We start from the raw sequence: 14,232 nt of genomic DNA on the forward strand, positions 1-14,232 counted from the left end.
GAGTGAAGAGTTCAAGCGTGATCAGTCTTCACGAAGAAAATCCTGCAGTGAGGGTAAAGGTGGTGCTGGGGGGAAGACAATGGGGAAGTAGCCCAGGGAGTTGTAGTTGTCACGCAGCTGATATGGGGAACATTGTGGACAGCTGCTATCCACAGGACCCTGGGCTGGAACCCGGTGTAGAGGGTGGGCCTGGGTTCCCCCACCATCCCCTGATCAGACACAGGAGGAGTTGACCTGGTCTGTGAGAAACACCAGAAAAGAAGGTCTAAATTGGAAAGGGATCTGCCCTGTCCACAACCCACTAGGTGGGACACAGAGACTGCGGAGATTGTTCTCCGTTTCCCCCATACTGCCAGTGATGAGGTTAGCTGAGTGGACGGCAGGTTTGAGCCACTAGCAAGAGTGGCCAAACTGAGGGCTGCCGTGAATCTCTGAGGCAAGCAAATCCGCTAATAAGTGCAGGACCCACTGAGGCAGAGGAGGAACTTTGTCACAGGGTCAATATGCATTTTCGTGATTGACACAGACACCCAAAGAAGGCAGAAGGTTGAGCAGAACACTGGCTTCCTGCTGGACTTCCTTCTAAGAACTGCCCATCTGAAGCCAGTTGACTAGGTAAGGAAAGACTGTAAATCCCTCTCTTCTCACCCAAGCTGCCACTACTGAAAAAAATATTGTAAAGACCCTGGATGCAGTAGCTAGACCAAAGGCGAGACCTCTGAATTGGAAATGCTCTTGATCAAAGAGGAACCAAAAGAACCTCCTGTGGGTTGGGTGGATGTCTATGTGAAAATATGCATCTTTCATGTCAAGAGCTGCAAACAATGTGTCCTTCTCTAACAAAGGAGTTTTTTATGCCAAAGATATCATGTGGAATTGTAGTTTTCAAATGCACCTGGTCAGCTGTCTCAGATCAAGAATTGGGCTCCATCCCCCATTCTTCTTGGGGATCAAGAAGTAAAGGGAATAGAACCTCTTCCCTTGATGCGGAGGAAGAACCCTTTCTATGGCTTCCCTGAGAAGAAGGAAGTTCACCTCATGTAATAGAATCTCCTCATGAGAGTGGTCCCTGAAAAGGAACTGGGAAGGGAGTATGTGGGTAGGAGGTACCAAAAAACTCAATTAGATAGCCACCATGAATAATCTCTAATACTCATTCATCTGTATTTAAAGCCCTCCAGTTTTCGGCAAATTAGGTAAGGTGGCCTCCGAGTATCAGAGGAGGGAAACGAAGCAGCATCAATAAAGGGACATGAGTCTTAACAGTCCCACCAACAGAAACTCTTTGATTGAGGGTTAAAATATGATGTAGCACTGGATGTTGTAAAAGCTGGGTACCTGGTCTATAATACCCTCTGTCTTTTGCATGGTGCCTCCTGAGTACATTGGTGGTAAAACAGCTGAGGACACTGTCTTGCCCTATACCTTGGCGTATGGTAAATTAAACTGAGGCTACTGGACTTTCTCAAACTGAATCTGTACCTGTACATGAGCTTTTGATATTGTTTGAAGTCATCTGGCAGAGAGGGAGTAGCTGGAGTAACCATCTCAACCGGTGAAGACAATGAGACTGCTTTCAGAAACAGCGAATCCAGCTCACCTTCCCCTTCCAAGTATTCCAACAGGGCCGGTTGCAAGAGACAAGGTGATGGCAAATAGGACTCCTGAACTGATCCTGGGTATCTAGCCTAAGGCTCCCACAGTCCCCAATATTAGCAGTAGGATGGATCAACTCGTAGAGAACCACCACAGTTGCAGGGCCTCAGACTCATCTGAAGAGAAAGCCAGATCCCTCATCTCCAGCAGAACCAACAATACCGATGGCTGTGCCTCAAGGCTGGCAGACGGGATGGATACAACTGCCTCATCAAGATGGTCTCTTCTTCTGGTGTATTAACGTTTCAGAATAGAGATGGTCCTAATAGGAGAGGTGAACATGGATAGTGAAGAGCAAAGGATGTCCTCCAGGGAGACGTAGATCTCTGATAGCAAATAGACTCTCCTTGTACCTCAGGGCAAAGTCGTCAGAACTAGAGCTTCCCTGGTCACCATGGTCAGCTCCCTCCAGGGCCAGGTCGCTATCAGTACCGCATCAACTCTCAAAGTGGATGGGAACACCAGTAGCTGTTTATCCCAAGCCTTCACCATTGGAGCTGATGTCAAAAAATGGTTACTCACCTTTGTGTAAATGTTGTTCTTCAAGATGTGTTGCTCATGTCCATTCCACATTAAGTGTGCGTGTGCTGCATGTACCATTGCTGGAGATTTTTCCCGCAGTGGTATCCATCAGGCCAACTCTAGCACACTCTGATGCTGCGTGTTCATGCGCCAGTCGAAGGGGCCCAGCCAGCCCCACACGCTCTCTATTCCTTCTTGCCAGTTAACTCCGAAGAGGGGCAGGCGGATAGGTCGTGGAATGGACATAAGCAACACATCTTGAAGAACAACAGTTGTGATAAGGTTAGTTTTTTTCTTCTTCAAGTACTTGTTCATGTCCATTCCATGTTAGGTGATCCACAAGCGGTATCCAAGGAGGTGGGCTCTGAGTTCATGGACTTGTGGACTGCAACATTGCTCTTCCGAACTTGGCATCTCTAGCCTGCTGGATGGTGTAGTGGGAGAAGGTATGTATCAACGACGAGGTTGCTGCTCTTCAGATGTCTTGGATCAGGATCTGGGACAGAAATGCTGATAATGAAGCCTGAGCTCTCATCTAATGAATGATCAAGATGGCAGGAGGTAGAATGCCCACCTGTCTGTAGCACATACGAATACAGGAGGTGATCCAGGATGAGATTTTCTGGGCTGAAACAGGTAGGCCTTTCATCCTGTCTGCTATTGCCACAAAGAGCTGCATGGATTTATGGAACAGCTTAGTCCTCTCAATGTAGAAGGCCAGGGTGTGTCTAACATCCAACTAGTGGAGATGTTGATCTTCTGCATTCCTGTGCGGTTTCGGGAAGAAAACTGGCAGGAAAATAGCCTGGTTACCGTGAAATGATGAGACCACCTTTGGAAGGAACACTGGGTGTGGGCACAGTTGAACCTTATCCTTGAAGAACACTGTATACAGAGGCTCTGATGTAAGAGCCCTGATCTCTCAGACCCTCTTGGCCGAAGTAATCACTTCTAGGAGAGAGATAGCAGAGGCACAATGCCAGCAGCTCAAAGAGAGGGCCTGTGAGCCTTGACAGGACTAGGTTTAGCCCCCACAGTGGAATTGGTTCATGAATTTGAGGGCAAAGTCTCTCTAACCCTTTGAGGAAGCAGATGGACATTTCATGAGAGAAGACCGACTTACCGTCCACCGGAGGATGAAAGGCTGAGATTGCTGCTAGATGCATCTTGATTGATGAAGAGGCCAGACCTTGTTACTTCAGATGGAGCACGTATTCCAGTACAGACTGGAGGGATGACCGAGTTGGTGAGAGATCTCACTGAAGACCACGCCCAGAAACATTTCCACTTGGCTAGGTAAGTCGCTCTAGTAGACTGTTTCCTACTACCTAGCAAGGCATGGCAAACTTGTTCTGAAAAGGCCTGTTCCTCTGGGTTCAACCATGGAACTTCCACACAGTCAGGTGAAGAGCCACAAGGTTCAGGTAGGGTAAACGGCCTGTGAGATCAGGTCCAGGCAAGGCAGAAGCAGCAGCAGCATGCTGAACCAATGTTGTTGCAGGGAACATGCAGGGACTATTGCCTTGTCTCACTTGACTTTCGGAAGGAACCTGTGTATCAGGGGAACTAGACGAAACTCATAGAAGAGGATCTCTGCCCATGGAAGCAGGAAGGCATCAGAGAGCCCGAGCTGTGACCGCGTAGCGACCAAAACTGCTGACATTTCCTATTCTGCCTGGCTGCAAACAGATCTACCTGGGGAGACTCCCACCTCTAGAAGATGGATCTGACCACTTCTGGGTGAAGGGACCGCTTGTGATGAGAAGTGAAAGACCTACTGAGGCAATCTGACTGTGCGTTCCAGGCTGCCGGAAGATAGGAAACTTCCAGGTGGATGGAGTGTTTCACAAACAAGTCCCACAGACGAATGGCCTCCTGGCACAGGGTAGGGGATCGTGTTTCTCTTTGCCTGTTGATGTAAAACATGGCTGCCTTGTTGTCCGTAAACACTCGCACAACTTTGTCCATGATCTAGAAAAGGAAAACTTGGCAAGCTGAGTAGACTGCTCTGAGCTCTCTGAAGTTTATGTGTAGGGAAAGCTCTTTCTGGGAGCACGAGCCCTGACTCCTGAGGTGCTCACGGTCATCCCCCCAACTTAGATCGGATGCATCAGAAATTAAGGATACTGAAGACTGGGGGGATGACAAAGGGAATGCCCACAGCCATCAACTGGGGATCCTTCCACCAATCAAGGAAGGGCAGGAACTATGAAACACCAAGTCTAAGTGGTGTCAGTTTGGTGAGTACATCGAGGCCTGCCAAGCCTGCAGGGGTCTGAGGCACAGCCTTGCATGCTGAACCACGTAAGCAAATGCAGCCACGTGCTCCAAAAGTTTGGCAAAACTGGGCTGTCATGACAGGGTGGGCCTTGACCTTGGATATCAGAGATGACACTGGAATTGAGCCTCTGGGAGGAAGGCTCTGGTCTGGGTCCAGTCTAGCACTGCCCCAATAAACTATTCTCTGAATGGGAATGAGAGTCTACTTTTGCTCGTTTATCAACGAGCCCAGTGCACAGAAGGTGGCTTGAACCAGGCTGATGCTGTTTTTCACTTGAGCCTCTTAGCGGCCCTTGATCAGTCAGTCATCGAAGTACAGGTCGACTTGAACATCTTGCCTTCCGAGAAAAGCCTCTACAATTGCCATGTGTTTTGTGAAAACCCAAGAGGCTGTTGACAGACAGTAAACTGGCAGTAAACAGGGGAGGACAGTAAACTGGCAATGAGTCTGGGTTATGATAAATCTGAGGAACGTTCTGAGGCCTCGAAAGATGGAAAGGTGGAATTAAACATCTTTCAAATCAAGGATGGTGTACCAGTCCTCTGGATCCAGAGAGGGAATGATGGAGGCCAGGGAGACCATGTGGAACCTCAGTTTCTTGAGATAACTGATGAGGCAACACAGGTCCAGGATGGGTCAAAGAGCTCCTTTGGCCTTTGGGATTAGGAAATATAAGGAGTACAACCCATTCCATCTCAAATTCTGAGGCATCTCTTCCACAGCCCCTACCCACAGGAGGGCTTGCATTTCTTAAGCTAGATGTTGCTTGTGGGAAGGGTCCCTGAAGAGGGATGAGGATGACAAGGAGGGATGGAAGAAGACTGAAGGGTGTAACCTTCCCCTGCCATACTCCACACCCAGTGGTCCAAGCTGATGAGGGATCACCGCAGGCTGAAGAAGAGTTAGTCTGAAAACAAGGGGCGGGGCAGGATCCAATGCAGGAAGTGATGTAACGTCCTCAGGCGCACCTTCAGAAGTTCTGTTTGGAGCCTCCCAGATATCCGTGTGACCCCGGTAGCAAGACTAAGGTGGAGGGGCGTGGCTGCCTGCACTTGTAACCCCTGCTCAGTTTCTTACACAGGTCCTGGCAAGGTGGTGGAGCGGAGAAGCAGGTCAGTTGCTGAAGCCTGAAATGCTTCTCAAAAGATGCCAGGGAGTAGCAGCCCAGGAATCTGAGGGTAGCCCTGGAGTCTCTCAGACCATGGAGCTTTGAGTCGGTCTGTTCTAAAAACAGGGAGGTACCCTCAAATGGAAGATCCTGGATTGATTGCTAGTCCTTAGGTGGCAGCCCTAAGGATTGGAGCCAGGAGTACCTTCTCATGACAACAGCTGAAGCCATTGTTCTGGCCGCTTGGAGGGAGGCTCTCGCTATGGTCCTCCGTTCATAGATCAGGGCAGAAAAACTCTTACCTGTGACAGCAAGTCTTTAAACTTTGCCATAGAATCCCAAATGTTGTAACTGTACCTCTCAAGCAAGACTTGTTGGTTGAAAATGAGAAGCTGTAACCTATCCGTTGAATAAATCTTCCTACCAAACAGGTCTAGTTCCTTTAAGCCCTTTTGTTGGGGGGGGGGGGGCGGGGGGGGTCGCACCTAACTGCCCTAGTCTATCCTTCTCATTGGCCGCTGGGGGAGGGATAGCTCAGTGGTTTGAGCATTGGCCTGCTAAACCCAAGGTTGTGAGTTCAGTCCTTGAGGGGGCCATTTAGGGATCAGGGGCAAAAATTGGGGATTGGTCCTGCTTTGAGCAGGGGTTGGACTAGATGACCTCCTGAGGTCCCTTCCAACCCTGATATTCTATGATTGTATGACCACCAGGGACCTGGCAGGAGGGTGAGAGTACAAGTATTTGTACCCCTTGGCAGGCACATAATACTTTTTCTCTGCTCTCTTTGAGGTGGGAGGGAGAGAAGATGGGGTCTGCCACATGGTCCTGGCTGGACCTGTAACGGCCTCCTTGAGAGGTAGGGCCACCTTAGTCAATGAGGCTATGTGAGGACTCTGTAAGAACCTCCATCTCTAGGCCCAGGTTAGAAGCCAGCCTTTTTAGAAGTTCCTGGTAAGCTGTAAAGTCATCCTGTGGCACCAAGACACTCGGCCCTCAGACTGGTTCAGCTGTGGAGGAGTGTGGTGGGGCCGTGCCCCATTCCCAGGCAAGATTAGGCTACAACAGGCCAGAGTGGCTGCGCAGAACGGCAGCTAACCAGAGAGGGCCTATCGGGGAGCCAATCAGTGCCAAGCAGAGAGCAGCCAATCAGGGCCAGGCTAGGCCCTATATAAAGGCTATCCAGGAGAGAAGTGGTCAGTCTCTCCCAGACCTTCGGAGGGGAAGGTCTGTCTCCTGAGATAAGGAGACCAGCACCTTGGACAGCGCAGTGCTGGGCAAGCTTGGGGGAGCAGAGGAGAGCTCCAGCCTGATACCTGTCAGGCTGCGGGACCTAACCAGAAGGCCCTAGAGGGTGCAAGGGGTCAGAGGGGAAGTGACCCAAGGAGGATGGACAGATGAGGGGAGAGAAGGAGGGTGAAGAGGCCGCTACTAGAGGGTCCCTGGGTTGGGACCCAAAGCAGTGGGCGGGCCTGGGTCCCCCCTTCCCCCTTATACTGCACCTGGCTATGGAAGAGTGGCCATGACAGACTGCAACCGGCCCTTGAGCAGAGGGGCTAGACTTTGGGGGTTGTGGTTGGCCACTGTGGCAGGAGTGAGTTGGACGACTGCTGTCGTCTTCCCACCCCCCAAGAAGGGGGTAAGGATGGACTAGGGGGCACTGCCAGAGGGCAGTGTCCTGGAATGGACGTCGCCGAGTGGGGAGCAATGCACGTCCGGATACCGGCACAGCAGACGATGGACAGGCCACCACACCACCAGCAGAGGATGCTCTGCAACGGAAAAAGCTAATTCCCAGACGTGCCAGTGGGAGGCGCAGCGGTAGTGAGTCCCAACCCCATCACAAGGAGGAAGAGGCCTGTACCATCAGGGGGCTTTCCTCCTCTTCTTCAGTCCCGACCACCTCATCCAGGCCCAAGTCCTGCATGTTGGTACCTGCCTCGGTACCAGAGTCTGAGTCAGGTGCTGGATGGTACAGCGGAGGAGCCCTCCTCTCGGATACCGCCAAACAAAAATGGCTGGACAGAGGCCCCAATACCGGGAAACTCCAGTGATTCCAGAATGACTGCTGGGCCTGCATCAGCCACCACTGTTCTCTGGGCCAGGTGCTGGGGAGAGGGCCTGCACTGAGATCCGGTGGAACATAGACCATGCAGGGCTCCACCTTGGACTCAGAGGAAGAGTCCTCTTGAGACCATGGAAAAGAAGGGTACCGTTCCCCCATCGACTGGTGCTGAGGGTCTGGGGATCGGTGCCACATGGGGGAAGTCTTCACAGACAACAGAAGGGCTGTTTTTCCTCTGGTGAGTATCCAAGGGCCCTGCACCAGGTATGAGCTCAGGGCAACATGCTCCCTTCTGCTTGACACACTTGCCATGGCCAGTAATTGTCCCATTGGGATTGGCAAAACCGGGAATGTCAACAGGTCCCTGGCCCTGCCACTCTCGGGTGGAAGGCACCACAATTCTGCTTGCACCACAATGTCCCCCTGGCATCAGTGGGTGGTCCTGCACTAGACTCAATGACACCTGTGAGCAGGGTGGAGTCAACGGTACTGCTATCGGAACAGGACTGGAGCAGAGGCCCAACAGAGGTCACGTTCCACTGCACTCCCCTTGTTTGTCCTTTCTCAGTATCTGGGTGTCCCCTCTTGGAGCATTATTTCTTATGCTTCTTTCTCGGTACTGGAGAGGGGGAACAGTGTCGAGAAACACATGGTGTTGGGGAAGGGGGGAGGCAGATGCAGTGTTTGGCAGAAATATGAGCGTCACCCAGGTAGTAGAGGCAGCGTTGATGTTCATCGCTCACCAAAAAGGAGCGAGGGAACAAAACACCATTTTGAACCCCAGAACCCTGGGCATAATCCCAGACTTCTCAGGGGTTGGGGAAGTCCCAGGGAAGAACATGGGGAAAAACAACTAACTATACTATGTAGACTATATTATAAAAACTACTGCAATTGTTAAAACTATATACAATATCTTACGGAATGACACAGTAAGAGAGGAGCTGACACCAAAGATTCCATCTCAGATCATGCAGCAGTAAGAAGGAACTGGAGAGGCATCAGCTCACACCACTTTTTATGCCCTCAGTTTGGAGCAAAAGAACAGCTACGGCACATGTGCAAGCCAACAGACACCACTTGCAAAAAATTCTGGACTCAGGCGCATGTGCACATGCATATCCCACATGTGGAATACAAAAAGGGACCATCATTCGAAGAAAGCAGAATTACTGACACCTTTGGAAAGGACGACAGTTTACAAACTGTACAGCAAGATAGTGAGCACTGAAGTTTGCTTGATTTCAAACTTCTTCACTAATTTTTTTTCCACCACCAAGTTAAATTGCAAGTGACCCAAACACAACGATAAAAAGCTATTTGTATAACCTAGTAACTCTGACTGGATTTAAGATTCGTTTAATGTTTAAAAACAGGAAAGATGGTGCTTAAAAATAAGTTTGTTAAAAAAATAAAGTATGTAAAGCATTGCCCACTCTTGTGATTTTTATCACAAGTTTCACTATATTTGGTTTTTCTCTCAAAGCTCAAGTTCCTGGAGGCAAGTGACTACATGAAAATCTCAGCATCAATTTTAAAAAAAAATCTCTAGCCCTCATGCCCGCAGAGAAAAGCATAAGCATGCAAACCAAGTGTACTCTTAAAGGCTCAAAAATTGGAAGGCAATAAAAACACAAACTGCACTATTTAAAAATCTGATGATTTGGGGGGGACTCAATTTTTGATAATTTAGTGCTGACAATATTGAATGTGTATTTTTCATTTCTTAAACTACTGACATTTACTTTATATTAACAGACTGAAAAGGAGGACAGAGGTGAGTATTATATAAAAAAGCATAACAGTGAACAAGACAGCTTTCCCTGGCTTACGTATATATTCGTAGCGTGGACTATCTTCAAGTTACCCAAGATGTGAGAGGCTACTTACTAGTAAGGTTCTCCATTTCTCAAAAACTGTTCTTGTTCTTTGGGACCTGCATTTGCCTTTAATTCCTTCACTATTACTCTTGCTACACTAGTACCTGAGTAGATCTCCCCAAGCAGGACCTGAAAAACAAACAATTTCTACATTATATAGTTTGTCACATTTAAAGAGGAAGTATCTGGTTTCCTGTTATACCTCAATTACACCACAGAGATATTAATCCTCTGCATTTTAAAAAAATTATGTAGATTTTTTAAAAATAAAAACTGGAGTTAAAGTGCTTCTAAAAAAGCTGCTAAAATTAAAACAGCGATTTACATAGCTAGAAATTCCACTTCAGTAGACTATTTTAAGTAATGTTTTGTTAAGCAGCACTGCATCTGAATTAGAGACAGCAATAAGATCGAAAACAAAGTGCATACAAACAGCAATACGAATTAAGTTCTAAAGACAATTTTCTTGTCATGTTTTTATTTTGAATAAATATAATTTTAATTGGTAACACAGGTCTCTACTTAGGAATAAACGGTCAACTGCAGAACTACAATATTAAAAGGAGGACTTTTTACCTTTCCAAACCAGCCATTTCCAATTTCTTGAATATAGTTTAGACTCTGACGTGCAACTTGAGACTTTGATCCTTCTGTTATAGAAAACAAAAAATAGACACACATCAAGCCACTCAAAATGGCCAAAATTACCTATGCTACTGTTGAAGAAATAATGCATGACCTTAAAATGCTAAAAAAAATTAGTTCTTACACTACTACTTAGAGTACACTACAATACAATGCACATATTAAGCTAAGCAGCAGAAAACATAGTTAAACATATACAATGACAAAGTATTAAAACAAGGCTAACCTAAGAACAGATGAACGAAAGCCAAGGCTGACACTTCTCAACTTGTTTAGGCTTTTAAACAGATTCAACTAGAAACTGATCCAAGACCACCAAAATACCTTTGCACAGTAATGCAAGTTAAGAATGGCGTGTAAACTTTAGCTTTCAACACATCCAGATATACTGCAAACCAATAAAAGAAAGAAAGTCAAAACAGCTGAGTTTGCATTTGGTTCTGTAAATATATCTGCATTAGACAGTCATGGAATCTATTAAATCACTGTTTACAGGAATCCTACATAAATGGCAGAACACAAGCCCACAGCAAATCATGGAATACTCACTACTTTTACAAGCCCTGATTAGCCACCTTACCAGCAGAGCTCCAGTTCTTTACACACCGACCCAGCTGCTCTAATTGCAGCCTCTACCTATGTGACGGAAAATTCTCTTTTTAAAATAATGTACTTCAATGAAAATCCCCCTTGGCCAACTGCTGGAAAATCTGAAACCCTCAGCCCTTATCTATACTGGCAAAAATATACCCATAATTCACTGCCAGTGCACCTCCACTTGTGGAAACAAGAAATTGCAGGGTAGACAAGGCTCAGATGTGTTTAACCATTCTGTCATCTAAATGGTAAAGAACACAGTGGTAAAGAGACCTAAGTCCTGTTGCCAATACAGTAACTCCTCACTTAAAGTAATCCCGGTTAACATTGTTTCATTATTAGGTTGCTGATCTATTACAGAACACACTCATTTAAAGTTGTGCAACGTTCTGTTATAAGATTGTTTCACTCGTCCCGCTCCACCCACCCGCCCGGCACTCCTGCCGGAGAGCAGGGTCGGGGAGCAGCGGCTTGCCCCATTCCACCCACCCGGCGTTCCAGCTGGGGAGTGGGGTCAGGGAGTGGGAGCTTGCCCCGTTCCACCCACTTGGCATTCCAGCTGGGGAGCAGGGTCAAGGCGCTGAGGCTTATTCCACTCCGCCTGCCCAGCATTCAAGCCAGGGAGCGGGCAAGCCTCCAACCCTGCTCCCTGGCAGGAGCGCCAGACAGGCGGAGTGGGGGCAAGCCCCCGCGCCCCAACCCCACTATGCACTGCCTCAACCAAGCCCCACAATCATCATCGGTGAGTACAGTATTAAATAGTTTGTTTACAATTATTTAAAACTTATACTGTATATGTATATAATGTCTTTTGTCTGATGAAAAAAATTTCCCTGGAACTTAACTTCCCCATTTACATTAATTCTTATGGGGAAATTGGATTCGCTTAACATCGTTTCACTTAAAGTAGCATTTTTCAGGAACATAACTACAACGTTAAGCAAGGAGTTACTGTATGGTACAGCTTTTGTCACTGCTACTATGAGTTGCTCTAGTGGTAGCTCCCATTTTTGCCACTGTAGGCCAGGTCTACACTAGGAGTACTTTACCAGTATAGCTTATTCCATGCCCTCCTTCCCCACCCCAAAGCAAAACACCCTATATCTGAAAATGAACAGTTTTGCCAGTATACCTGTCTAAACCATGGGCTTTTTCAGCACAACTATGTCAGTCAGGTATCGTAAGTCATCACAATCCTAATCAATACAGCTATAACAGTAACAGTTTGTAGTGTAGGTCTTGCAATGGAAACAATCTTGGGGAGAGGCAGCAATCTGCTGGGGTGACCAGACAGTCTCCCCTTTTGGGAAAGAGGTGTGGGGGAGGGGGAGGAGCGTTAAATCAAGTGCTGAGATTTTGTGATCGTAGTCAGTTTTGCTTAAAAGTCAGTTCTGCAGAGCTTAAAGAAGCAGCTGACTAATCCTAATCAGTTTTCCTTTACAGCTCTCAACTTTGTTTTTAAAAAAAAGTAGGAAAAAAAACCAAAAACCCAGGTACAAAGAGACAAACAGCACAAAAAGAGGGGAAAATGCAAATATCAGCAAATAGGCAGAAGAAAGAGGGCAATAAAGAGAGAACAGGCCTCTTTCAGAAAGTCTCCTGCTTTTTAGATCTTTCACCTCCCAGGTCTAAGATTTTTGGTTTGTTGGGATTTTGGGGCGGGGGGGGAGAGAATTGAGTGTCTGCAGTAAGTTGTTCCACACAGGGTTTAAAAGTTTCCTCACTGAGACCCAAGCATTTTCAATCTGAGTGCCATCAGCTTCTGCTAAAGCTAAGCTTCCTCTCCCCCCCCCCACAAAAAAAGTTTCAAGCCCTTAAGGTTGCAAAGACCATATTAGGAAGGCTAACTGATATAATGCTGTCTTCTTCTACAGACAGATCCAGAGCATCTATTGCTGCGCATATTTTTCTGCAACCTGCAGAAGAATGAAAGTTAACTAGCCTTGTCAGGTTTCACTGCTGATTTTCAGAATCTCATGAACAGTAAAAAACTGATAGTTATTTTCATTCTGCTGGTGTTGGGAAAAACTAAGAGCAACAGCAAAGGAAATCAGTAGATCTGTTCACCAGAAATGGACATAGATATAGACTTTTTTTTTTTTAAATGGAGCCTGGGAGATGCATTGACTAGCAGAGACTCCTCTCATTGTAACTAGAAGGCTGAGGTCAGGAGAAACAAACAGTGTTCCTTCACCCTTGTAAAAGGAAACTGGGAGAAGGCACAGGAAATTGAAGGGCGCCTTTGTGTATAAAAACCTACTACCTGGAGAAAGATAAAGATTGGGCTCACAAGTAAGGTCCAAAGAGAGAACCCTAATAGGAGTCCCAGCACCTTCTGATTTTCACAGTATGTTAAGGAGTGGGACTGACTTTTTACCTGCTATTGTCTCTGGACATAAGACCCTCCCAAATCCCACCTTTCATATTAGCCTGTGTCTAGTAAATTTAGTCTTTTAGCTATTAAGGCTTAGAAATTTCTGCCAGACATCTGCCTGCAGGGCATGAGACTGTGTAAATGACTGATAAAATAAAGATAAACAGGAACACGATACACACAAATTTTGTGATAAAATAAGAGAAATATAAGGGAAGAGACAAACAACACGACTTTGAGAAAGAAGGGTGGTGAGAATGGCCGGAATATGTCTAAAACAACTCGGAAAGAAATACACCATGATCTAATGTAAAAAAAGAAAAAATGGCATGAAGTCAGGAGTGGAAAAGAGGAAAAGCAAATGCAATAGTGACAGTAAGTAGGCCTGACTGAACACTATCTGACAAAGATATTTACTGAATTGCACCGAACAGGGATTAATTTTCTTCTACTTTTTAGCCAGACTTGGTAGTAATATTTTTAAAAACATAAACAGGAAGATTTTTTTTTTAATACATAGTATACAAATGCTTTTTCCTTTTAAGTTGAAGGTGGTATAAACTTGTGGGGACGGCAGTAGGCTTAGTGCTCAAGCTAGCAGTAGCTGAGTACATTTTTCAAGCATGGGTTTACATACACAGATGAGGGAGGTTGACTGCCAGAAATCTTATAATTGGACCCTGAGGAACTGAGCACAGACACCATTGATCTCTGGTTTGGAGGGGTCTTTAAGCCTTCTTCAGCATGTGAATTCCAGACATGACAGACTAGGACAGTTCCTGTGGAGCTGTTATATTCCATTGTATCAAGGCCTAGAGTTCACCGATTTGTGAACCACAATAAAAGTATATCATTTCATAGCACATCATGCAAATGTACCTACAGTACTTACAGATTTAACATATGGGCTCAAATACCTTTAAATTACACTGATTATTGCTTATACATAGTGGACATGACAATTCCTAGACATTTCTAAGCCATTCCTACCCCATACAAAATGCTCTAAAGGTATTAGTCTACTTTATAGTCTGGATCAATGGCCTTCAAAAAGTTGTATAAAAAATAGGTATCTTCTGATAAGAGAGTAACAAGACACCTGAAATC

General features: G+C 46.4%; 1 protein-coding gene across 2 annotated transcripts in view; it reads right to left on the bottom strand.

Annotated features, from left to right (window-relative positions):
- Positions 1–14,232, bottom strand: part of LMTK2 (lemur tyrosine kinase 2) — an 89,669-nt gene that overhangs the window by 49,857 nt on the left and 25,580 nt on the right. The window contains exons 4-5 of one of the 2 annotated variants that reach the window (XM_077828079.1): positions 10,086–10,156; positions 9,520–9,638 (exon numbers count right to left, since the gene is read on the bottom strand). In XM_077828079.1, coding sequence (XP_077684205.1) covers positions 9,520–9,638; positions 10,086–10,156 — 190 coding nt within the window. Of the gene's footprint in view, positions 1–9,519; positions 9,639–10,085; positions 10,160–14,232 lie in introns of both variants that reach the window. The other variant, XM_077828078.1, reaches the window with a different exon arrangement.

The sequence above is a fragment of the Eretmochelys imbricata genome, chromosome 10 (genome assembly GCF_965152235.1).
Source record: "Eretmochelys imbricata isolate rEreImb1 chromosome 10, rEreImb1.hap1, whole genome shotgun sequence".
NCBI lineage: Eukaryota > Metazoa > Chordata > Testudines > Cheloniidae > Eretmochelys > Eretmochelys imbricata.